Raw genomic sequence first — 22,784 nt, forward strand, 5'->3', positions numbered from 1 at the left:
GACAAATCCACAATTGGCCTCCACAGTATGCATTTACAATATCGTTTTGTAGGAAGAGGTTAACTAATAAGGTATGGCTCACACTTGGGTAGATCGATCTTCAAAGACCCAATGACTCAGATTGTATCACACCATCTCACCAAGTGATGTGGCATAATCTGTATCATTGGATCTATGAAAACTGGATCTACCCAAGTGAAGTATTGGCCATAAGGGTCTACTCAATGCTTGGGGACTTGGAGTTAGTCCTATGTGTTTGTGCAGCTAAAGACGAATCTTGAAATCCCTTGCTCATCTCCTGTTCATTCTGTCCTTCGGTCTGGAAGAAGGTGGATAGGTGCAAGATTTGAAATTTTTGTTGAGCATTATTCACAAAATTTATTTGTAGGGATGGCGACAATACTTGCTTTAGCTACCTCTGTGTATTAAATGTGGAAGTTCAGAAATGACGTATTATAAGGTTTGCTTTATCCAGCTGAGTATGTTTGTGAACAAATTTTGAAGAATCTGCTAGGGATTTTGGATGGGTGGAAGAAGATTAGGGAGAATTTTGATCTGTTTACAGCACTAGACATTCTTAGTCCATTGTTTAGACTGGAATACATGTACAGCACTAGACATGGTTACACGTGCTGATAGATGAACCTTTTTGCAGTATTTGTTCTAGGGGGTTTGCCCCTTCCATTTTCTTTCCTTTTTTTCTCTTACAAAAAGCTTAAGAAAGATTTCAAGCTTACAGAAATCAGAAAAACGAAGACAAAAGACATGTAATAAATAAATGCCTTAGTACTGTAAAATTTGTTGATGTTTCATTTGTATTTGCTTATACACAATTTTAAACCATTCTGGCAAGGACTTTAAGGATATCATCCATAGATGGTCTGTGTGGTGGATCATCTTCAATACAAGCTTTAGCTAAAACAGCAAGACACAGTGCTTCTGCCAGAGGGTACTCTTCCTTTAGATTTGGATCCACAAAATTCCTCAAGTGATTAAAACATCCTCCTTGATCACTGGCACCCCCTCCTAAAAATGCAGTTGATTCAATCAATGACTGTCCATCCAAATCCTCCTTTGCTGAGATAAGTTCAAGTAAAACAATCCCAAATGCAAAGATATCCTCATTTTCAGATACTGAACCATGAACAAGATGTTCTGATGAGACACCCCACCCTCCAGTGCTGGTTATGCTTTCATGATCATTTGAGGATCCAATTGGCGGCATACTTCCCCCATATACAGCAATTTTCGCCCTCCAACTTCGCGTTAGAAAAATATTTTTGCTATTTACATGCATGTGAGTGTAGGGAGGAACCATACAGTAATGTAAATAATGTAGCCCTGTTGCAACATCAAAGGCTATTTGCGTACGGCGGTTCCACCTAAGAGATGGATCTGAGCTAGATAAACACCTTCTTAAACTACCTTTACCCGGAAACTCGAACACCAGATAAGACCAAGAGAAGTCATTTTCACCATAACAAACGCCATGGAGTTTAACTATGTTAACATGGTTAATTTTTGAATGGATTTCGATAACTTGCCTTGTGTCCTCGAATCTTGTTCGTTTGATCAGTATTTCAGAATCATCGACGATCCCCTTGTAAACATCGTCCATTAGTCTAGTTTCTTCACTGAAATCATTTGTAGCTTTCTTGAGCTCTTCTACACTATAGTTGCCCAGTGAATACCTGATGCTTTCAAGCAAATCAGGAGACAAACATGAAGCGTTTGAGCTTTTAGCTGGTGTTGGACCAGATAATTGTGAACTCCTCGGCGTCGAACATGAGGTCATGGGGCTTCTGCGTGCAAAAGAATTTAAATTTTCGGCCTTGCATTTCTTTAAGGCTTTAACATATAAACCACAAGCAATCAAAGTCACAAGAACCAGAACAAAGCCAACAACTGAAACTGAAATGTACACTCTCTTCAGTTGTGTGCTTTTGTTGCGTCTTCTTACGGGTTCTGTGGGGACAAAGCCTGGAGAATTTGGAGGTTCGGAAGCTGGAACATCGTAAATAATTGATGGTTCTGATTTTAGGGGTACTAGAATAGTTGTTTGTGGATAAACAGTGGCTAAAGGATCCAAATGGTTAGCTTCCAATAGATCACCAACAGGAATGCTGAACTTTTTGCTCACTTTATTAGGATTGTCATTTTCGATAAATGGGTAGGTAACAAGATATCTCACCCCTACATTGCTAGAGAGTTTTTCAGGACAGGCACATTTCAGAGGAATCTGAAGCATTGAACCAACCTGGAGAGTTGTATTTGCTGAGGGATTTGCTTCAATCAAGGTAATTGATTTCAGCAAACCTTCAAATACTCCACAAGAAACATTTACTAACGTCATGCTCCCTGGAAAAATGTAGTTGACATTTGCCTCATAAAATTGCTCGATGCATGAACAAACAATGGGAACTAGGACCTCCATGCCTGGCTCAAGAATCTGAGACGAAGATGAGATCGCATTGTTCTTGGCAAGTAATTCTTCAGGCGTCACGTTAAACAAGCTGGAGATATTTGCAATAGTCTGAAACTTTTCGTCTGCCCTGTATACCAAGAAAGTTTGGCATTCTTGAGGCGAAGAACTGCAGGTGTACCTCGTTCCCGGAAGATTAACACCTGAAGAACATAATGTTTCATCATAGTATTGATCACCCCAGCTTAGTCCGATGCTTAGCCAAATTAGAAACCAAAATTGGATCATCATTTGTCGCTATAAAAACAGTATTTCAGGGCATTCTGCAGAAGGAATAGGAAAATCTGAAGAATGAAACTACTGCAAAAGTGGTGACCTGAGGACGAATAAGGATGTAAAGATTTTCTGTTTGGTGAAGTTCATTTGAGCATCGACAAATGATGCAATTGATGACAGGATATGTTGATAAAATATGATTTCTAGCCGAATGGAAATTAACTTATTTCCAACAAGTAGTGCTGTTATGTTAGCAGAAGGCTACATCAAGAGCCGGCTGAAATGCTAATGTCCAAATCTTAACAGGGAAGTCTACACAGGCTGATTCTTTAAACTTCAAAATCATAAAACAGTGGCGTCAGCCCCACTTTGAGATTTGAACGACATCCTAAATCTATAGGTTACATTTCCAGTTGGCCAAAAAATTATAGACCGACTAATCATTGGACTTTGGCCATGAGATGTTTTGGCCACCTTGCCTCCTATGTTACATGCTTTTGGACAGGAGAGCTTCGAGGTACCTCGTGTGCTGCTCGGTTCTAAGTTCTACAGCAGTTATCAAGTCGAGTTTTGGAAATTCAACCGAGTTTGATTGAAATTTATCATGCTAGACATCGAGTTTAAACTCGAACTTAAGTAATTTCAGCTTAATCTAGTTTGAATTCAAGCCTAGTTGAATTCGAATAAAAAAAAATTATGAACTATACAATATTCTAAAATGAATGAGATAAACATTTTACTATAATAAATTCAAAAATAAAATACTAGACTAGACAGGCTTTGTGAGTCAAGTATCTTTGGATTCGAAGTCGATTCAAGCAATTAATCGAATTTAGAGCTGAAAGATGAATCAATCTATTCAATACTCAAATCGAGTTTGGTTTCATAAAAATTCGTTTGAGTTTGATTCGCTAACCAATCAAGGCAAATTTTAACAACTTTTTGAACAAATTCGATAAAAAAAATTCGTTCAAGAAAGGCTCGGCAACTAAATAAATCAAATTTGAACAAAATTTTAAATTTATTAAAATAATAAAATAAGTTTGAATACTACGGTGTTTGGTTTAATTAGATTCGTTTATACCTCTAATTATGTTGGCCAATCTCGATCAACATTGAGCTAAGTCGAGCCATTTATCGAAAGCATTTGCAGCCCTCGAAATGTCAAGCCACCTGAATTTTGCATAGGTAGGTTTCCTTTCTCCTGCCCGCCGTGAACAGCCCCTCCCTTGCTGTGCCATTGACCTATACTGACTGTGACAGAAAGCAGGCAAATGATCACCGTCGTGGTTCCAGAAAACGCTGCCAGTGCCAAGGCCACAAAAGGAGCGTATTAAATTGTACTAATAATATACTTAAAGTCTAACTCGCCACTATTAGTAGTCAAACCCTTGGTAAAACTTTTCCAGTCAAATTTCTTTCAACAGAAGAAATCAGAATTAAATCACCAACCCTTAATCCCAGGTAAACCTTAAAAGTCGGCAACTCTTGAGGCCACCAGGTAACTAATAATCTAACTCCCAATTCCAGTCAAATTTGTTGCTCAACTGCTTTTGTTCTTTTCCTATTGCACCTCATTTTTTGCATTGCTTAAAATTGATTCATTACAAAAAAAGAAAAAAAGAAAGAAAGAAGTCCTAGTGTTCCCTCAAAAGTAAGAAATTCATTATTGAGTAATGAGTGCTTACTACTAGCAACAAAAATAGCATCTCATAAGATGTGGTGGAGTATATGTTTGTATCAATATCTTTTTTTTTTAATTAATGCCACCGTTGTTTAGTAGCTGGGGAGAAAGTATGTTGGTAAGAAACGATCTTGTCCCTTTACAAACGGCAACTTGCATTTTACTGAAAATTTAACATTTAGTTTTATGGCTGAATTATTCTAGTTCTGTTACTGGAAAACCCCGCATTCTAGAATCAAGAGCAGACTTGAATGGTTTGCTGCCAAATGTGTTGATTTTGCAGAAGTGGCCTCAAAGTCATAGGGCTATGTTCTTATTTTAGGCATGGATTTGGTTATGAATAATAATAATTTCAAGAAAAAATTAAAACGGAAAAGAGTGACGTTTTCTTCTTACTCAACAAACACCTCAACTAATAATAATAATAACAACAACAACAATAATTCTTTAATTGATACAATCATATTTTCTTTTATAGTCTTATTTGCTTTTGCATTGAGATTTATAATTTTTAATAGCCAAAAAAATTGACCTAAAATCTATCTAGAATTAGCTTTAGCTGATTCCATAACTTCTTTCTGCTTAAGGTACAGGTAGAAACTAATTAGTGTTGATTTGAAGTTGTGGTAGCTTATAAAAAATGTATTAGTGTGTTGGATAATATGTGATTTTGAATCTTTGAAACGTATTCATCTCTTTATCTAATTCATAGTTAACGATCAAAATTGACGTTTAATTTTTTAAAACAAAAAAGTTAAGTTATGCTCAAAGCAACGAGTCCGGTCTTTTGCTAAATTTGCTTTTGACATTATAAGTTCTACTTCTAAATATATAAAATTATATTTATCAAACATTTCAAAAATACTTTTATTGCCTAAAAATTATTATTTTTTTAACAAAAGCACTGGACTCCCAAATAGCCTATTATTATATCAAAAAGAAAAAAAAATACGCGCGTGCGCGCACACACGGGGCCTAAACGGCCGAATATTTGCATAATTTTGGAAATTTATGGGCTCTTTTCAATCGACTTTGTGAAATCCAAATTGAAGCACCATGCAAGGCAATTCAAAAGTCCAGCTCCAGCTCCTTCATTTGACTTCGTTGGTTCCTGTCAAACCAAAGAAAGGGGCCAAGCCCTTTTTCTTTCTTCACTGTTAAAAAATGGCCCAAAGTTTGGAAAAAGACTGGAGTTTCCCCCTTGAGACTCTACGTTGAATTACTCTTGATTTTAAAGCACGTTATCCCCTAGAGTCGTGCTAGGGTTGAGTTGAGGCACCGGACCCGGGCTGCAGGGGATTAGTCGGGCCCCGTAAAAATTGACCCGGACGCCCCCTGTGTCGACAAAAAAAAAAAAAAAAAACGTAGAAACCTACTAACACGTGGTTTTGGAGATTGAGAGACGCTCCAAGATTACTTGATGGAGTAAAACTCCTGATAACAAAGACATGCTTCTTCAAATTTGGTTTAATTAGTTAGTGAATAGACTCCAAACAAATTCTGACTAAATCGAGCTCGATTCGACTATCCAGTAATTTGATTCATCTTTCAATATCTTCTTCCTATTTGTCAAATTGATTAGACAAATTTCCGGCCCAGAATTCTATCATTCACCTTTGGAGCTATTTCTGGTGAAGAATTCTTGCATTCACCTGCTTCCGTCTCTTCCAAAAAAAAGTCTAAATGAAAAGACAAAAAAGGAAAAAAAAAAAAAAAAACAACAACAACAACAACAACAACAACACAGGCGGGCAGTCACGTGCTTAGAAATCGATGAGTGGATTCATCGTCACAGCGCTGATAAAGAACAGAAAGCTCTATGATGCAGTGAACAAAGACGTAGAGAAGAAATCTTTCTTTGGAAGACTTTGGCTGGCTAAGTTACAAACTCGAACATTACAATAATTGTGAAAAAGGGAAAGTTCCAAGTAAATTGCTAACTTCTTCTTGTCTTTGCTTTAGACTTTATGGGAGTGTGCCAACCTGTATAGCATAGCAATCTTCAGCCAAAAAGGTAACTACAGTTATTCTTAATGAATATATGAGTTATGACTATACAATTAAAGTTTCAGGTTCAAATCTCAGCGAATTTATTCTAACGGCATGTAGTCTTTATTTGGTTTATTGTGCATTATTAGTTATAAATGTTTACCATTATGTAAGATACTTGTAATTATATCAAATATAAAAAAAGGAATAAAATTTGTCGAAATACCCAAATATATTTTTTAATCATATTTCTATTATACATAAAAACGATTGTAAAGTATTACGCTTATAATTTTTTTTCCTCAAGAATGTAAAGTATTACACTTATAATGGTGTGTTTGGATATGTATTACTTGAAATAATATTTGTGTTTGTATAAAAAATATGTTTTTCAATCACTTTTATTCATCTTCCAACAGTTTTTTTTTATTTTAAATACATCATGTTATAAACAATGTTACAGTAATTATTTCATACAATATTTCAAATAATATTCTATCCATACACTCGTACTAATATTATACTTATATATTTTAAATCTCACGATTAAATGTATGATACGTATATGAAATTTAGATTTCAAATTATGCGTTAAGCATTTAATGATAAAAGTATATATACACTGTAAGTATATATAAAAAACTAATTCATATATATAGTTCATATTTTCTTGGAAGATAAAGGAATCCCATTTTGCCACTCTACAAGAATGAACCAGGAAACACAGAAATTCAAAAATGTCCGCAGCGCAAAGACGTGTGGATCGTGGAACAGATGGGTCTACCGATGTGTGTGTATCCAATTATCATAAATCTCCCCACCAAACTTTGAGCATCTTATCATCATCAGTATTATTGTTCGTTCACAGCGGCTGGAGGACCACTCATATCGGGGGAAAAGCCAGCTTGACCATTCGAATCTCATTTTTGTCTTTTGGTGTGGGATTGACCTTCCTTCTCTGTTATAGCAACCTGTCATCACAGACGGGGGATTGGTATGATTTTTTAAAGTACCAGGACCGTTCATCTCATTATGGTGAGTCACCCGTCCAGTTGGAGCCTGGTCAAATGAGGCTCTTATCTCATCTGAAGGAGTTTTTTCAACAAACAAAACTTGGAAAGTTCTTTTTTTCTTTTTTCCCTTCTTTTTTGGTATAATTCACCGGTACCCGTATCTAGGGGTGTATTCGAGCCGAGTCGAGCTCGAGTACCGCTATACTCGAGCTCGACTCGGCTATAATATAATTATACTCGAGCTCGAGCTCGATCGAGTCCTTAAAAAGCTCGAGCTCGACTCGATAAGGGTACTCACCGGTAATTTCTCAGAATTTATTTACCTATATTAGTAATTTTATATATAATTTTTTTTAATTTTTTTATGTGATACTCGATAGAGCTCGTCGAGCTCGTCGAGTATCAAATTTCTGAGCTCGAGCTCGACTCGATAGCTCTAACGAGCAGCTCGAGATCGAGCTCGAGCTCGATGAAGCGAGTTCGAGCTCGAGCTTCTGATCGAGTACATATCAAGCTCGAGTCGAGTAGCTTGAATCAGCTCCACCCCTACCCGTATCCATTTTTCCCTTCTTTTTTTCTCCCCTTCTAATCGCAACAATCTAGACCTGTTCCTAAATTATGCAAAAGGAAACCAAAGACGAGCCTGTGTAAACTGAATCACTATCGAATCAAACACGTATAATTGCACTCACCGGTAGAAAGTGTCAAGATGTACTGAATTGGGAATGCAGTTACAAATCCTTTCCCAACCTACACTTAAGGAAGGATTTAAATCCCGGCCTGGTGGCTATTGTACTGGAAAAACCTATTTCAACATTTTGAAAAGGTCTTGACAAGCCATGAAATCCTCAAAAAATGATATATTACAATCTTTTATTTTTGGCTTTTCTAGAGATTCAAATTAAAAAATATGTACTAACATACAAGTATACTACAATGCATAAATAGAGAAATTTAAAGAAAAACAAAGAGTACAATTTATTAATTTTTCTATGATCTTAAATGTACATAACAAAAAATGCCGAGAAAGTTATTGCAAAGATTGAGACTCTGAAAATTAGAGATTTTAGATTCAAATCTTTTATTCCTCATCACTTCTTAAATCTCACATCTCTTCTATTTATATAAAAAAAAAACAACTAAAAGAAAGATACATAACAAAAAACATATAGATTGTCTTTTTACATTATTATTCAATGGTAGATAGAAAATAATTATAAGTTTTTGCTGTGCATCTAATTTCCAAATATTCATATATTCATAGTTTTCTTGGAGTTACCTTGACAAATGCAGGGATACACTTTGATAAAAGGATAAGATTCACATAACAACAACAAAAGCATAGAGTGCGAACAAAGTTTTCCCTAGTTTAGTGTCACTTATTGAACGAGGACATGAAATGGTTAATGGCCAAGTCTGCTTTTATAGAAATTAATCTTACCCATTGTTAGCATAATTAAATACCCAAACAACTAAAAAGTTACACTCTTGTCTTTTGTGCTTGAGAAAGCAAAATAATAAAAAAATAAAATTAAAAAAACCCCCCCAAAAAACGTGATGCACTTTACGAGTACGTGTACACAAATAAAAAGCTTGAAAGCTTAGCAAAGGCTGGAAACTTCTTTCATGGGAAAGCATTTATGCCAAACCCTTATCCTTCAATTCTCATCGTCTAATTTTTCTCAACCCAAAATGGGCAAAAAGGAAGTATAAAAAGATAGCCACAATTTTCCAAGGACAAAGATGTAACTTCACATGAATGAGCGAGTACCTCAAAAGGGCCACGAGCCGCACTATAAATGCCCCCTTTATAGCCCTCTCCCGAACGCTCACGCTTACATAAATTTCTAGGCTGCTTATTTTCTTCACCAATCACAACAACCGGCGGACAATTCTCTCGTGTTGGCGATAAGATCGAACAACTTAATTAGGGTTAAGTGCGTCATCGAATTCCGTGGAATCTTATCTTCTTCCTTTTTGTTTAATCTAATCGGAGTATATCATTCTGATTTGTTGTTTCGCTCTTCTTATTCTTCTTGTTCTTTTGCAGGTTTTTTGGATCCTTCGGACGTTGAGTGAAATTGGAGTTCCGTAGCTGTTGTTGGACTGGTTAGACAAACTTTAATAATTTGATTGTAAGTAATGGTTTCTTTTTCTAGTTCATAAAATCTTTTTCCTGGTTGTTTTGTTGTGATGTTGTCGATGTATACTTTTCTGAGGTTCTCTTTTTTCTTTTTTAAATTGATTTTAACGCTAAATCTTGATGTAATAATGAGCATATTTGTATTCCTTATTTTTGGGGGTTTTTTTGGGTAATCTGAGGGATTGGAATTCCATTCTGGAACGTGGATGTTGAAAATCTTTTTGTGGGGGATGAATTAAGATTTTTAGCATTATAAAGGTATGATCTTTCTTCTGCGGGGTTGAATCTAGGGTTCTGTTTTATCCTCCTGAATTTCCTGTCGGTTGTGTGCAATTTTCTTGATAAATAGGTATTACATTAAAAAAAAGATTTATTGTTCTCGGATGTAATCTTTGGGCCGTGTATTGGATATTGAGAAATTAATTCAATGGCCTTTCTGTATATTCAGGCCTTATTTTGTGCCAAACTTTTGTGTGTTGCACAAGCTTTGTCTTAATTTATTCTTAATTGCTAAAGAGCTAATTATGAGCCCATATGAGTTAGTACGATTTTTGCAGCGATGTATGTTCCAGTTGTCAATGTTTTGTTGCTTTGCCAATGCATGTTATACTTGTCAAGATTGTGATGCTCTCCCGAATATGTTTATGCACATTCCTGTGACTGGTTATGTGTATTTTTCAAGTGTATTGTTCACTGCGTTTGGATCTGTCTTTATTCGGCTGTCACTCTATTATGGAATAATAGGTGTTTGGGTCTTCTGTTTGATTATACATTTGGAATTTTATCATCTAAGTGACTGTGTTTAGGATCCATTTGCATTCGCATCAAATAGAGCAACTTGTGGGTGATGCCGTAGCCATCTTGTCCTAATCTAGTGTGCTTCAAAAGAATGAGCTTTCTTATAGTTATTATGTTGTAACACATTGATATCGTTGTTAAAATCTTTGGAATACATACTTTCGCTCTCTCTCTCTCCTGGTTCCTAGTTATAGTGCTCATTTTACTCCCGTGTGCTTGTAAATTGTGTCTGATCCCACTACTTGGTGATTGAACAGGAAAGACTGAATGATCTAATGGAGTCTAAAGGTGGGAAGAAGAAGTCTAGTAGTAGTAAATCCTTATTCTACGAAGCTCCCCTTGGATACAGCATTGAAGACATTCGACCAAACGGAGGAATCAAGAAGTTCAGATCAGCTGCATACTCCAACGTAAGTTTTTTCTTTACATTTAACTGTGATACTTCCATGTTCTTAGCATTTTTGATGGCTAAGAATTTTGAATCTAGCACATGTTTGACTGGTTTTTTCTTTTTCCCTTCCTGTGCAGTGCGCTCGCAAACCATCCTGATATCCCCAAGCTGGTCTTCTGGTCACGTCTCTTGACGTGATAAAAGCTCAAAAATTATATTAGTTTTAGTTTTTATTTTAATCCCCGTGCTCCTTTTCTTCAATATTCCTCCTCTTTCTTGTCTTCTCTACCTGTTTTTACGACCACTTCCTCAATCAAAATGGCATTGCCAGTCTCTGCAATTGGTTTCGAAGGTTATGAAAAAAGGCTTGAAATTTCGTTCTTTGAACCAAGCATCTTTGCTGACCCTGAGGGTAAGGGTCTTAGGAGCCTTACCAAAACTCAGTTGGATGAGATCCTTGAACCAGCTGAGTGCACTATTGTTTCTACCCTGTCAAACAAGTATCTGGACTCCTATGTCCTCTCTGAATCAAGCCTCTTTGTTCATCCTTACAAGATAATTATCAAAACTTGTGGGACGACGAAGTTACTTTTCTCGATTCCTCCCATCCTGAAGTTAGCTGAATCTCTCTCTCTTACTGTGAGAGCTGTGAAGTATACACGTGGGAGCTTCATATTCCCTGGGGCACAATCATTTCCTCATCGCAGCTTCTCTGAGGAAGTTGCCCTCCTTGATAGCTATTTTGGGAAGCTTGGGTCAGGAAGCAAGGCATTTGTTATGGGCGATTCTGGTCAGCCACAGAAATGGCATGTTTACTATGCCTCTGCTGGATCAGAGCAATCCTCTGATCCTGTTTATACACTAGAAATGTGTATGACTGGTTTGGACAGGGAGATGGCTTCTGTCTTTTACAGGAGTCAGTCAAGTTCTGCAGCTCTGATGACAGTACAATCAGGAATACGGAAGATTCTCCCAGAGTCTGAGATATGTGACTTTGAGTTTGATCCATGTGGTTATTCCATGAACTCTATTGAAGGGGATGCCATATCTACAATTCATGTTACGCCAGAAGATGGTTTCAGCTATGCAAGTTTCGAAGCTGCTGGATACGAACTGAAAGTTGTGAATCTTGGACCCCTGATTGACAGGGTGTTGGCTTGTTTTGAGCCAAGCGAGTTTTCCATCGCCGTTCATGCTGATCTGTCTCCGAAGTTACTTGAACTGACATGCTCTTTGGATCTAAAGGGTTACCATCTTGGTGAGAAGTGCCATGAAGAGCTGGGATCTGACAATTCTGTTGTGTACCAGAAGTTTGTCAAGACTGTGGCCTGTGGATCTCCTAGGTCAATTCTGAAATGCTGCTGGAAAGAGGACGAGGAAGAAGAAAAGGAGTAGCATTGGGGTTTTCATTTATAAGAATATACTACTAGAATAAAATAAAACATGTGCCTATTGTTCTCCAGGCATATGCAAGAGTATTTCCTAGTTTGTCTCTGATGTCATCTAGAATAAAATAAAACATGTGCCTATTGTTCCTCCAGGCATATGTAAGAGTATTTCCTAGTTTGACTCTGATGTCATCTAGTCTGCATATTTCTGAGTCTTTGGGACTCATTCTATCACTCTGGTGTTGTTTGGTTTGTGTTATTTCAGAAAGATTGTATCTGGTTATGTGTTGTTTTTGGTTGTTTTTGCTGAATGATGCCTGGTTACATATATGTTTAATGTCGCTCAGGACTGCATCATGCAGAGGGCGATTCAGTTGCAAATATGGAAGTGTTTGTTGGCTATGGTCTTTAGTTATCCTTCAATTCTAAACGCTATTTAGTTTTTATTCAACGGACTTGGGAGTGGGTTTGTGCTTGTGGTTGGTTTAGTTTTTGTGTAGTTTATATGTTTTTCGGCATTTGCTTTGTTCTTCTCTGTATTTACGTTAATCTAATCTGGGCCTAAGAACTAGTCTCGTAGCGGAAGTGAACATTATATCAATGATGCTGCGTCTATTCTTTGGCGGCCTGTAACTAGGTCACCTTCTAACAGTACAATCCTTCACTCTTTCTCGTTCTGCATTTCTGAATGTGCCTGGGAGCCGGGGCTTCTTGGGAGCAATGTAGTCGTTTCTTGGTTGCCTCATCGGGAGCGTGGCGTGGCGTGTGCCTATTATGTTCATTACAGTGGAAGGCGGAGGATGTGGTTCTCTATCTCTGTTGGTTTTCGCTAACGTTTGTGTTGTCGAGGTGGGTGAGTCGGATCAAGAGAGTCGTGAAAAGGAGAAAAACATGCAAGGACAGGTGTTTGGTTGGGCATATGTAGGATTGGGTCTTGTCTTTGAAGTTGTTGATTTGTAGAGATAATGGAGAATGAGGTGACGCTTTCCAAGCATGAGTTAATGTACTCGGCCAACACCAATTACAGATAGCATCCAGATTTCACGGTCAAATAATCAAATCCGCAAATATTGAACGGCGTTGGGATGCGAATGGGGGACCTTAGGCATGATTTGTGCAGGTCAATTGTCCTTTTTTTGGTTATTATCATTTTACTTATATTTTATTCTATCTTAATTTATTTAGGAGAGGTGGAACTCAATCTACAAAGAGCAAGTGAAAAAGATTTGAAATCTTGACTTTTTATTTCATTAAGCCTTCACCAAACCTAAAGGTTTTGGTGGCGGCTGGCTTAATGGTGGCCATCAATCCAAAGTTGAACCAGTGGAAAAGATTTAAAATTTTGATCTCCCGTCCCATTAAACCTTCACCAAACCTAAAGAGTTTGGCGGTGACTGGGTTGGTGGCCACCACCAACCCAAAGCTAGTGGTTTGCAGGTCAATTGTCAAGTGGGACTATTAAACCGAATTCTTCTGTCCTGCTTATTGCTATTAGGTACTGTGAGTGAGACATCTTTAATGCCTAACATTTTGACGTTGCTAATTACATACAGCTGTTCTGTGACACTGCTCAATGGCACCATCTTGCATTGGCTCTAGTCTTTTTTGCAAGCCACTTAAACTGTATTCCTAGAGCAATTGATCACTAAGAGAGATTTAAAAGTTTACTTGACTATAGGTTAAGATATTTGATCCCTTAGTCTGCATTCTAAAAATTTAGACTTTTTTTTAAAGTCTCTTAAACTGTGTTCCTATTTAATTGCCAAATTTTGGTTTTTCACTTTTAGAGCCTTCATCATTTGAAGGGATTAAAAATGTTGACCGGCTTTGCTCCCCTCTTCCCATTTCCCTTTTCCACCCCCCTTTGACTGGAAAGCCCAAGAATCGATTCTTGGACTTGTCAGCAGAAGAGAGAGAATGTTTTGTTACTTAGTTCTTACTTTTTTTAGCAGTTTTCAAAATTCTATGAAACTAGACCTTGATGCCCAAAATTTCAGGAATAGCAAGTTTAGTAGTTGATCTTCAATCATTTTTTCCCCGTGAAGTTGTGCAATTTAAGTTTCATTTGAAAAAGCTAATTTATTGATTGACCTGATAATCTTTTATTATGGTCCACTAATAGTTAGCTGTAATTATCCAACTCTTTCAATAGTTGTCTGAGATGACAGTTACAGACATACAATTGTACAAATGTATGATCATAAACTTTAAGGAGTCCGGATTACTAAATTGCATTTTCAAATTAAGTGGGGACTGCTGCATGATAATGCCATTACAGGGATTGCATAACTACTTAGATTAATTATTTTATTGTTTTGCACTGTGACCATCCCGTGGCTGTAGTTTAGTGGTTAGAATTCTACGTTGTGGCCGTAGAGACCTGGGCTCGAATCCCAGCAGCCACAAGGCGGCGTTTTGCCTACAATGCAAAGGACAATGGACATATAATTTCTTTTTTTCAAAGTTCCTATAATGTTTCACTATTTGTAATTTCTTTATGGAAAAAGCCGTCCTCGAAGGTCTGAGCTTTGAACTAAAAAGGGGTACTGAGGCTATGGAACTATCAAGCATTTTTTTGTTAAACCTTTCTATTTTTCTTGCTTTCAAGAATACTCCTGTCGAGAGCTCTTTGTTGTCTGGTCTTTTTTTTCTTTTAGCTGTTGCTCAACAAGGAAATATCTATAATTTGGACCTGCTAGTTAAACTAAAATGTAATTTCCACTTCCCATGGCCCATGGGCAGGAAAGTTTATCCGCCCTGAATTCTTGACACACCAAGAAAGAACGATAGATATTCTTAACATCATCTAAAATTTCCTGTATCAGAACCAAATGATCAACGCATCCCTTCGCCTTGTCAGTGAGACAGTACATGAATACGATTGCCAGTTGCAAAATTCTTATCATCATCTTTATTTTCATTATCATTTTCATGAATACTTAAAGATATCATCAACGTACGTATATATGTAAACCAAACTGTAGGACTAAGGCTGGTGAAACACAACATTAGTTTGTATGAACCATGAAGATTTCAGTATTTGCAAAAAGACAAGAGTTAGGCTGTTGATAATATGCCACATGCTTCTGATTAAACCAAAGAGAAAGCAGGAGTAATTTGAAGTAGACCGGATGTGCCCATTGTGCATGAAATGTTACCATCACTTTACGGAAAGGCATGGTGAGCTGCATGCTGGTACTTTTACTTTCACTAAGAAATCTAATCATAAATTCTTCCTGTTCCTTTAACTTTTCTGCCTAATGGCTAATGTACTGCTATATCTCCATCTTGTGTGAATCTGCTTGCCAATTTGAGCTTGTATTTGGGGGGAAAAAGGTCTGGAACAAGGATCCCAATGTTGCTTTGTGCAGTATATTGTTTTCACCAAAAAAAAGCAGGCAGCAAAATTGCTGAGTTCCCAGGCTTCTACGGTTGCCTTATCCTGTTTGGTTATGTGTAGCTTAAGTTATTTACAGGTCATGGATTGAGTAGTCTAGGTCATGTGTATAATACTACACAAGTTGCTTTACCACCTCGTACTCGGGTGCTGATGGCATTCCCTCTTGTGGTCTAACTAATAGAAGATCAAGTTGAGATTGAAATTTAATTTTGGGAAATATTTGAGTGCTGGAATGATTGAAGTGGTAATGTTTTCCTAAAGAGATAAAATTAGAGACCTAAGAAAAAGCATTAGTTTCAATTTCTAAATTTTCACTCAAAGTATAAAATTTCTCCCACTTAATTAGATTCTAAAGTATAAAATTTTGTCTGAGTCTCATTTCCATCAACGATTTTACTTAAGTGGGATAAATTTATATTTTAGGGATTAAAATATTTTATTTTAAAAAATTTAGAGATCAAAGTAGAAATTTGGGTGTAGATGAAGAATGAAGAGTTGAATTAACCAGAAGAGAAATGCCCGTTCATGAAAAATGTCATGGGATAATATGATATTCTACGTGACAATACAGGCAAAATTGCACTACAAATTTGTACTGATAAACAAACTAGAAGTACTCCAAGTATCACCAAAGAAAATGTGGTGGTCAACAATAGCATTTGTTAGTAGTTGCCATTCAGCATATTGAATTCACAATCAAAACCCATATTTTCTGGAATGTGTATTTTTTGAAGGAGTGGTAGAGGACAGGGACTGAAACTTGAAACCTTTTAATTTTTTACTTTCTAAAATTCAAGAATCAAGATTCAGTTTGAAATGTAATGTTGATTGTCAGAAATCCAATCCAAATTCGGGCATCAGCCTGCTGGGTACTCTATGCTGGTTTCCTTGAAAGTAATCAAAATTCATTAGCATTTGGAAACGGTCAATGTGAAACGAATTTGGGCATTTCTTTTCTCTACAAATTGTTTGTTTCTATTGTACTCTTGTTGCTCGATCTTCTGCAATTTAATAAAGTGGAAAGATTATGACAATGTTAGAAAAGGAAGCAGGTAATTATCTAGGCTTAACCTATTTGTTCAAAGTTTAGTGGGAAAAAACTTCACCCTGAGCCAGCTAAAAACCATGTAGTAAGATCCCATGTGCTATATGTCAATCTCTTTGACCATCTCTCACCCCTCTGGTCTAAACCATCACCACAAATATACTTGAATTGATTAGCTCAAAGTATAGTAGTAATTTGGAAGTGCGTTTGAGACTGCCTCTACCATACCAACTACCATGTGCTGATGGAGGACCATCTCATTCTCTTGCTCTGCTGTATACATGCATTCTCTTCAGAAAAGGGCCATGTTCTTGATTTTACAGCAAATTCCAGTCATATGCTTAATTTTGTAAGATAAATCTTATTTAGCTGTCTATTCATTTTATAATAGGGTTTTTCTAACGGGTGCTCTAGGTTCACTCGTTAAGACACTTATAGTATTCATCTAACCTATCATATATATATACAAACTAACAACTATTATCCTTCCTTGCATTCATATGCTTTCCTTATTTATTTTTGCTTACCCTTCCTTGTATTTATTTACTTTCTCTAATTAATATTATATTTTTAAAAATAAAACACCTGCAATATGTCCTAACGAATGACCTATGGGCACTCATTAGATAGACCGTTTATAATAAGGTACTTTGTTTGCTTTTACCTAAGCTTTGTAGCATATTTTAACTTAAAAATAATTTATGTTTAAGGGGAAAAAAATTCAAATTACTTCACTTTCAAGAAAGAATCAAAAGTTAGTCACCATCTAAAGCTTCAGCTTGTTTTTTTTCATGCCTATGGCCACCTATAAGTTTTTTAAGCGCACCTTCTGGGATCACTAAATGGATATCTAAAGAGAGTTTATTCTTGTGTGAATAAGAGCAAAATCCGGCTTAAATTTGGGTTCTGGCGGCCATAAAATTTAGGTAAGCTCAATTTTTGTATGATCCATCAAGGTCTCTAGCTAGAACTATATGATCCATAGGCTGAATAATTATTCCTGTGATCTGAATACCACTTAAACAAGTGCCGCATATTAAGCATCTTGATTGCCATAATTGTGAATGAAGACCAGCCACAGAATTTACTATTGTGACAAGATGTCATTACTGTATAGATTCAGCATTAGATTTGTTTGGCAATTATTGTTTGTTTCTATCCTACTCGTACTTTTTTGTGATGTTGGTCATGCAGTTGATTCTTTCCACTAATTAAAGGGGCTTGTGAGAACTTAATTTATTGTAGTGATAAAGATACTGCTTTGGCCATAATATTGTGGAAAGCAAACAAACAAGCAAAGTAGAACAAAAGCACAACTAATTTCTAGTAAAGTATCAGTAACTAGTTGGTTCGAATGGATAGGAGATCATTTGAAGAAAAATTATACTATGAAATAATGTTGTTGTATTTTTTGTGATGTGATGTATATATGTAATAAAAAAGTGATTGAAAATTGTGTTTTCAGGAGAATTTTGTTTATGATGCAAGCAGAACAAAATATGATTTTTTTTTTTTTTTTTTTTTGTTTTTTGGCAAATCTTGTTAACTGGACATACCTAGGCTTTTTGTTTGGTGCAAGAAATTAGAAAAGTGATAGGCTATATAGCAAAAGCCCTAATTAAGAATAAATAGGACTTATGTTACATCATTGTATATTTACAAAGATTTTCATTACAAGCATGTAGAGATCAAAGGGCTCATTCTTGGTAATCGAATTTGGCCACCATAATTATACTCAGTAAAGAGAAGCTCTCCACTTTGTTGAAATCCTGCTTTTCTTATGAATAATCCAAAGCACGTTTGGCAGCAATAAGCTAATATCTGATTGGAAGCATTGAAGATTAGTTAAAGTATTAAACATCATTAGAGCAATGTGTTAAGATCCTTTCAAGCTTCAATGACATCCATCATTCATGGGAACCACTACTGTGTCATAGAGTTGGCTTCTTTGGAGTTATTAGATTATGCACTCGAATTTTCTTTTGCTGTTGACTGGTTTTGGTAAATCATTAGCTGATGCATACCCAACCCTACCCTCCCCACCCCCGCCCCCAATAAATAAATAAATAAAAAGGCCCCACATCCCACAATAGCGAATCTGGCTTGTGAAAACACAGATTAACAGACGTATGAGGAGCAAGTAAGCTACCATTTACCATCACTGCTATGTTTGGTGTAGCAGGAATTTTTGTTTTTGGTTGAAGATGATATATGCACTAACAGAAAGGAATAAAAAGCAAAGGTCGTGTGAAGGGAATCCCATGTTTTAGGGGGAATTCTTCAAAAATTGAAAATAGGAATAGATTCTCCTATTGCTCTAACATGTAGCTCATAGTTCATCTGGAGGGCCAACTGCCAAGAAGCTACATCCTTCGTAAATTTATGATAGATGGAAAGATACCGATTTTCATTAATAAAGCAATTGACAGAGAAGTGCATTTTTTCCTTTTGAAATGCGTCTTTTGTTTCTTCTTCTTGTTCTTCTTTTCCCCCCACTTTTAGCCAACTTGGGAGGCTGTGGAATGGTACCAGAAACTAAAATCGAAGAATCTGTGCCTTTAAGAATTATAGGCCTCGAGGTAGGGCTGTCAACGGTCGGGTCTAGACCTGGACTGGATCCGTCAAATTTATCCAGGTATGGGTAGGGATTTAATTCTGTTACCCGGACTCGGATCCAGATCCGTTTTATCAAACAAAAAAATGGATCGAATACGGAATATAGTATTTCGATCCGTATTGGACCCGTATCCGGATATAAATGGATTAATAATTTAAAAAATATATATTTATTAATATAATTTGATTAGGATGATGTATTTGAGTAATCAATATAATTGGACCCGGATCCTAATCAATATAATTTGATTAGGGTGATGTATTTGAGTAAGGTTAATTTGATTTCTTTTCTTATTTGATTTTTTTTGTATTAGTTAGAAATTAGTTTATAAATATATGTTTTTTTCTCATTTTTGTTAGGAATTATAAATTTTGTTAGTTTTTTTTCGGGTAGACCCGGATCCGGATCCAGGACCCGTCGGATCCGAATCCGGAACATAGAGTAAAAGACCCGTCGGATAAACGGATCGAATCCGAATCGATATAGTGTGCCGGGTCCAGGTCTGGAAAATGAATTCCAGCCCAGACCCGGCCCGTTGACAGGCTCGAGGAGAGGGCTGCAAATTGTGTTGCCTACCAAGCAATCATTGCATTGTTTTTTCTAGACTTTACTGTAAATGCAATACTATAACCTTTTTCCATCTATTTCAGACGATTACCAAGTGGAAATGGAATTTTCGAAGAATTGCAGTGCTGATAGAAAATGGTTTGGTTATTCAAGTTTGATCATATCCCGTTTATGTTAACTCTCTTTAGAAGATTCATTGAACGACCATCACATCAATATTCAGAAATATGGCTCCCTTGCTTTTAAGTAGAGGTTAGTAGACAAATGACAAATTTGGAGTCATATCAGAATTGCCAGCAGAGATATTAGACAGCTCAACCCCTTAAAATCCTAAAATTAAACTTGCAAATATCAGGTCACGGAAGAAAGAAATGATCAGCATCTATCATAGTACTGATGCAAGGATTCTACGTGGAAGTGACATGAAAGGATTGATGTCCCTGCGATGAAACCAACTCCTGCTATGAGCTATCGGATTATTGCTGGAATTTCGCATTTTAGATGCTTTAAAATGTGTAATCTATCTACCTTAGCAGTAGTTGGTCAATAATGCAGAGGAACATCCAATCATGAAATGGAAAATGATAAACAATTTTTGAAGCCTCAGGCCTAAAGGAAAGAATTTTTGGGTCTTCAAAACAGAAAAAGTAGTAGAAGATATAATGATTTCCTACTCATTTGGGTACCACCCACTAAGTGCATATCTTCATTAGGATTATGGTCAATTTGTCCTACCCCATTATTTGACTACTTTTGGGCTCCAATGCCTCAAAAAGAGGGAGGAGAGAAGGTTTAGCAACTCACTTGATTGATTGAAAAGAAATTCTGTTAATCAAGGACCATCCATAAGAAGAAAGCATCCAAACATGGAGCTGAAAAGGATCATCAGGTGGCTCCACTTGTTGGATTCCCATAGCCAGAAAGGCACAATAGCTCATTGCATCTCCTCTTAAAGTTGGACGATATTACTCATTTCATAATTCATTTCATTTTTTTTTTTATTGAAGCATGCAACTTTCATCAAGTTTAGATAGGTTTTCTTTAATCATGATTCACCAATTTGCGATATGCTATACTCTCTAATCTCTACGGTTCAAAGTATAGAGATAAATTGGTCGAAAACCCAAGAAAGTATTACCATGATGCACCTGTAGTATGTAAGTCGTCTACAAAGATTCACGTCCTACGTGGAGTGCTTGTAGAGGAGGAAAATTAACAGTTGAACCACTCGTGAGAATTGAGAATGCATTCCACATTCATCGTCAATTAACCAAGACAGAGACATCTTTTACTTGCTTGTCCTCTTGTTCATTCCTTGAATGATAATATAGCTGGGATCCTGATTCCTGACACTACCTGGCCGCAGCAAACATGTTTTCATCAACATGGTAGCTGACAATACATCTAATCTGACACCCCAGACTCCCTTTCTTGTTATTGCCATATGCTTTTGAAGGTGCACGATGGATTCCATTAATCGTCAATACATGCAAATAAAAGAGTCCAAAAGGCTTGTCAATCATAATGAAATTGTACTAATCTTGTTTACTTGCATGTTCGATACTTACAATGTGCGATTTAACCACATGCACAGTGATGTCGCAATCGTATTCTTATCTTGCATTATCTCGTATCAAAATATGTATCAGGCGTTCGAACCAAGAACTTCTCATCCTTAGAATCTCCATTTTCACGACTAGATTAAAACCTTTTCTGATCTTTTTCCCCCTATTTTCAAGGCAGAATTCCTTCTTCTGGTAACTGGTATCAACCCAGGATTTCTTCGATCGGCTAATGCCGTGAAAATGAGAACAAGGAACACGATCTGAGGGGGAACATCTCACATTGGACAGAGAAATTTTATGTACTCAATACAATCATTGATCAACAACCAAAGAACATTATTATGATTGTAGGCAGCCGACCCCTAAGAATAAGAACGTTTGACAAGGTCAGCGCTCATGATGAGGTCAACACTGCACGTGTCTGGAAGTACAATACCATAATGCATAAACCTTGGGTCCTTCTTACGCATAACTTCGCAGATACCTGCAACTCAGGTTCTGATCGGACGGCTACAATTCAATCTTCAATACACTGTTTTAGATATGCCCACCTGATCTATTGGACCCACATGCAAGTTGAACTGGGCTGGGCTTTGGGAGTGGTTTGGTATATAAAGATGGACAGAGCAGCTTTAGCTTTTTAAAGTGGTTCTTCCAATGGGGTTGGATTGGTTGGACTGCCTGTTGACTAAGGGAGAGAGGTGGCTAATGCTCTTTGGGCATCAAAGATAAAAGCAAAACCCAGCTTACATCATAATAATTGTTAAAAGAAAAAAGTGGAGCATAATTCACTCAATAAAGATCTCACGAGGAGTCATTACATCACCAATCTCGAGTCTGTCTCGAGATTCTCACCTTTTGAGTGCAATGAGTATTTTCGCATTTAAAGGGCAAAAAAGGGCCTAATCATTTTTTTTTTTGTAAAAGTATGTCACTATTCATAATTAAAAATCAATAACAAGAATAGACATTGGATTAAGCATTTATTGATCTCCTAGACGAATTTCTCACTTCCTTTTTAAAGTAAATTATTACATTATTTAATTAAAAATTAATAACACTTTTGCCCCTCCCCCCTCCTCCACCCCCTCCCTAAACGTTTGGGGTGTCACCACTTTATCGTCTTCGACATAAAAAAAATACATTTTGCCCCCTTAATGTGCTGTGCTATAAACGGTTGAAAATATTCGAATGTGTTATTAGGGCAAAATGCATTTTTTTTTTTTAAAAAATGGGGCTGGTAAAGTGTTATGACTCGAAACGTTTAGGGGACAAAGTGTAATTAATTCATTTACCTATTTTCAACATTTATACTAACATGGATTTACTTGCAAAGGAAATGCTTATTGATGTTGGCTCAAAGTTACCTAAGTATAGGGACGTGTCTTACTGTCTGATTTGCTTGGAGAAATAATACTCTCAAATTTTGAACTACCAACACATAAATTCCCAACATGCTTACTGTCTAGTTTTCAGAAACCAACAT

At 36.6% G+C, this 22,784-nt stretch overlaps 2 protein-coding genes and 1 non-coding gene across 4 annotated transcripts; 2 read left to right on the forward strand and 1 right to left on the reverse strand.

Annotated features, from left to right (window-relative positions):
- Nucleotides 1-835: 835 nt before the first annotated feature.
- On the reverse strand, nt 836-2,713 carry LOC113752608 (lysM domain receptor-like kinase 4). Its single transcript, XM_027296709.1, has one exon. It carries the CDS (start codon nt 2,711-2,713, stop codon nt 836-838), a length of 1,878 nt encoding a protein of 625 aa, XP_027152510.1.
- Nucleotides 2,714-9,210: 6,497 nt separating this feature from the next.
- LOC113751617 (S-adenosylmethionine decarboxylase proenzyme) lies at nt 9,211-12,485 on the forward strand. 2 transcript variants are annotated; one of them, XM_027295685.1, is made up of 5 exons: nt 9,211-9,321; nt 9,435-9,519; nt 10,583-10,735; nt 10,854-10,870; nt 11,034-12,485. In XM_027295685.1, exons 3-5 carry the CDS (start codon nt 10,601-10,603, stop codon nt 12,109-12,111), a joined length of 1,230 nt encoding a protein of 409 aa, XP_027151486.1. In that variant the 5' UTR covers nt 9,211-9,321; nt 9,435-9,519; nt 10,583-10,600; the 3' UTR covers nt 12,112-12,485. The 2 variants fall into 2 exon arrangements, with proteins under 2 accessions (XP_027151486.1, XP_027151485.1); XM_027295684.1 differs by having other exon boundaries at nt 9,217-9,316; nt 10,854-12,485.
- A 1,952-nt stretch (nt 12,486-14,437) lies between these two features.
- Nucleotides 14,438-14,509, forward strand: TRNAH-GUG. Its single transcript has one exon. It is a non-coding gene; the product is annotated as a tRNA-His (tRNA).
- The last annotated feature ends 8,275 nt before the right edge of the window (nt 14,510-22,784 follow it).

Source organism: Coffea eugenioides, chromosome 11 (assembly GCF_003713205.1).
Source record: "Coffea eugenioides isolate CCC68of chromosome 11, Ceug_1.0, whole genome shotgun sequence".
Classification (NCBI taxonomy): domain Eukaryota; kingdom Viridiplantae; phylum Streptophyta; class Magnoliopsida; order Gentianales; family Rubiaceae; genus Coffea; species Coffea eugenioides.

Bases quoted from the DNA above. Each gene is read 5' to 3' on its own strand.
- LOC113751617 (XM_027295685.1), top strand. From the start codon at position 10,601: ATGGAGTCTAAAGGTGGGAAGAAGAAGTCTAGTAGTAGTAAATCCTTA.
- LOC113752608 (XM_027296709.1), bottom strand. From the start codon at position 2,713: ATGATGATCCAATTTTGGTTTCTAATTTGGCTAAGCATCGGACTAAGC.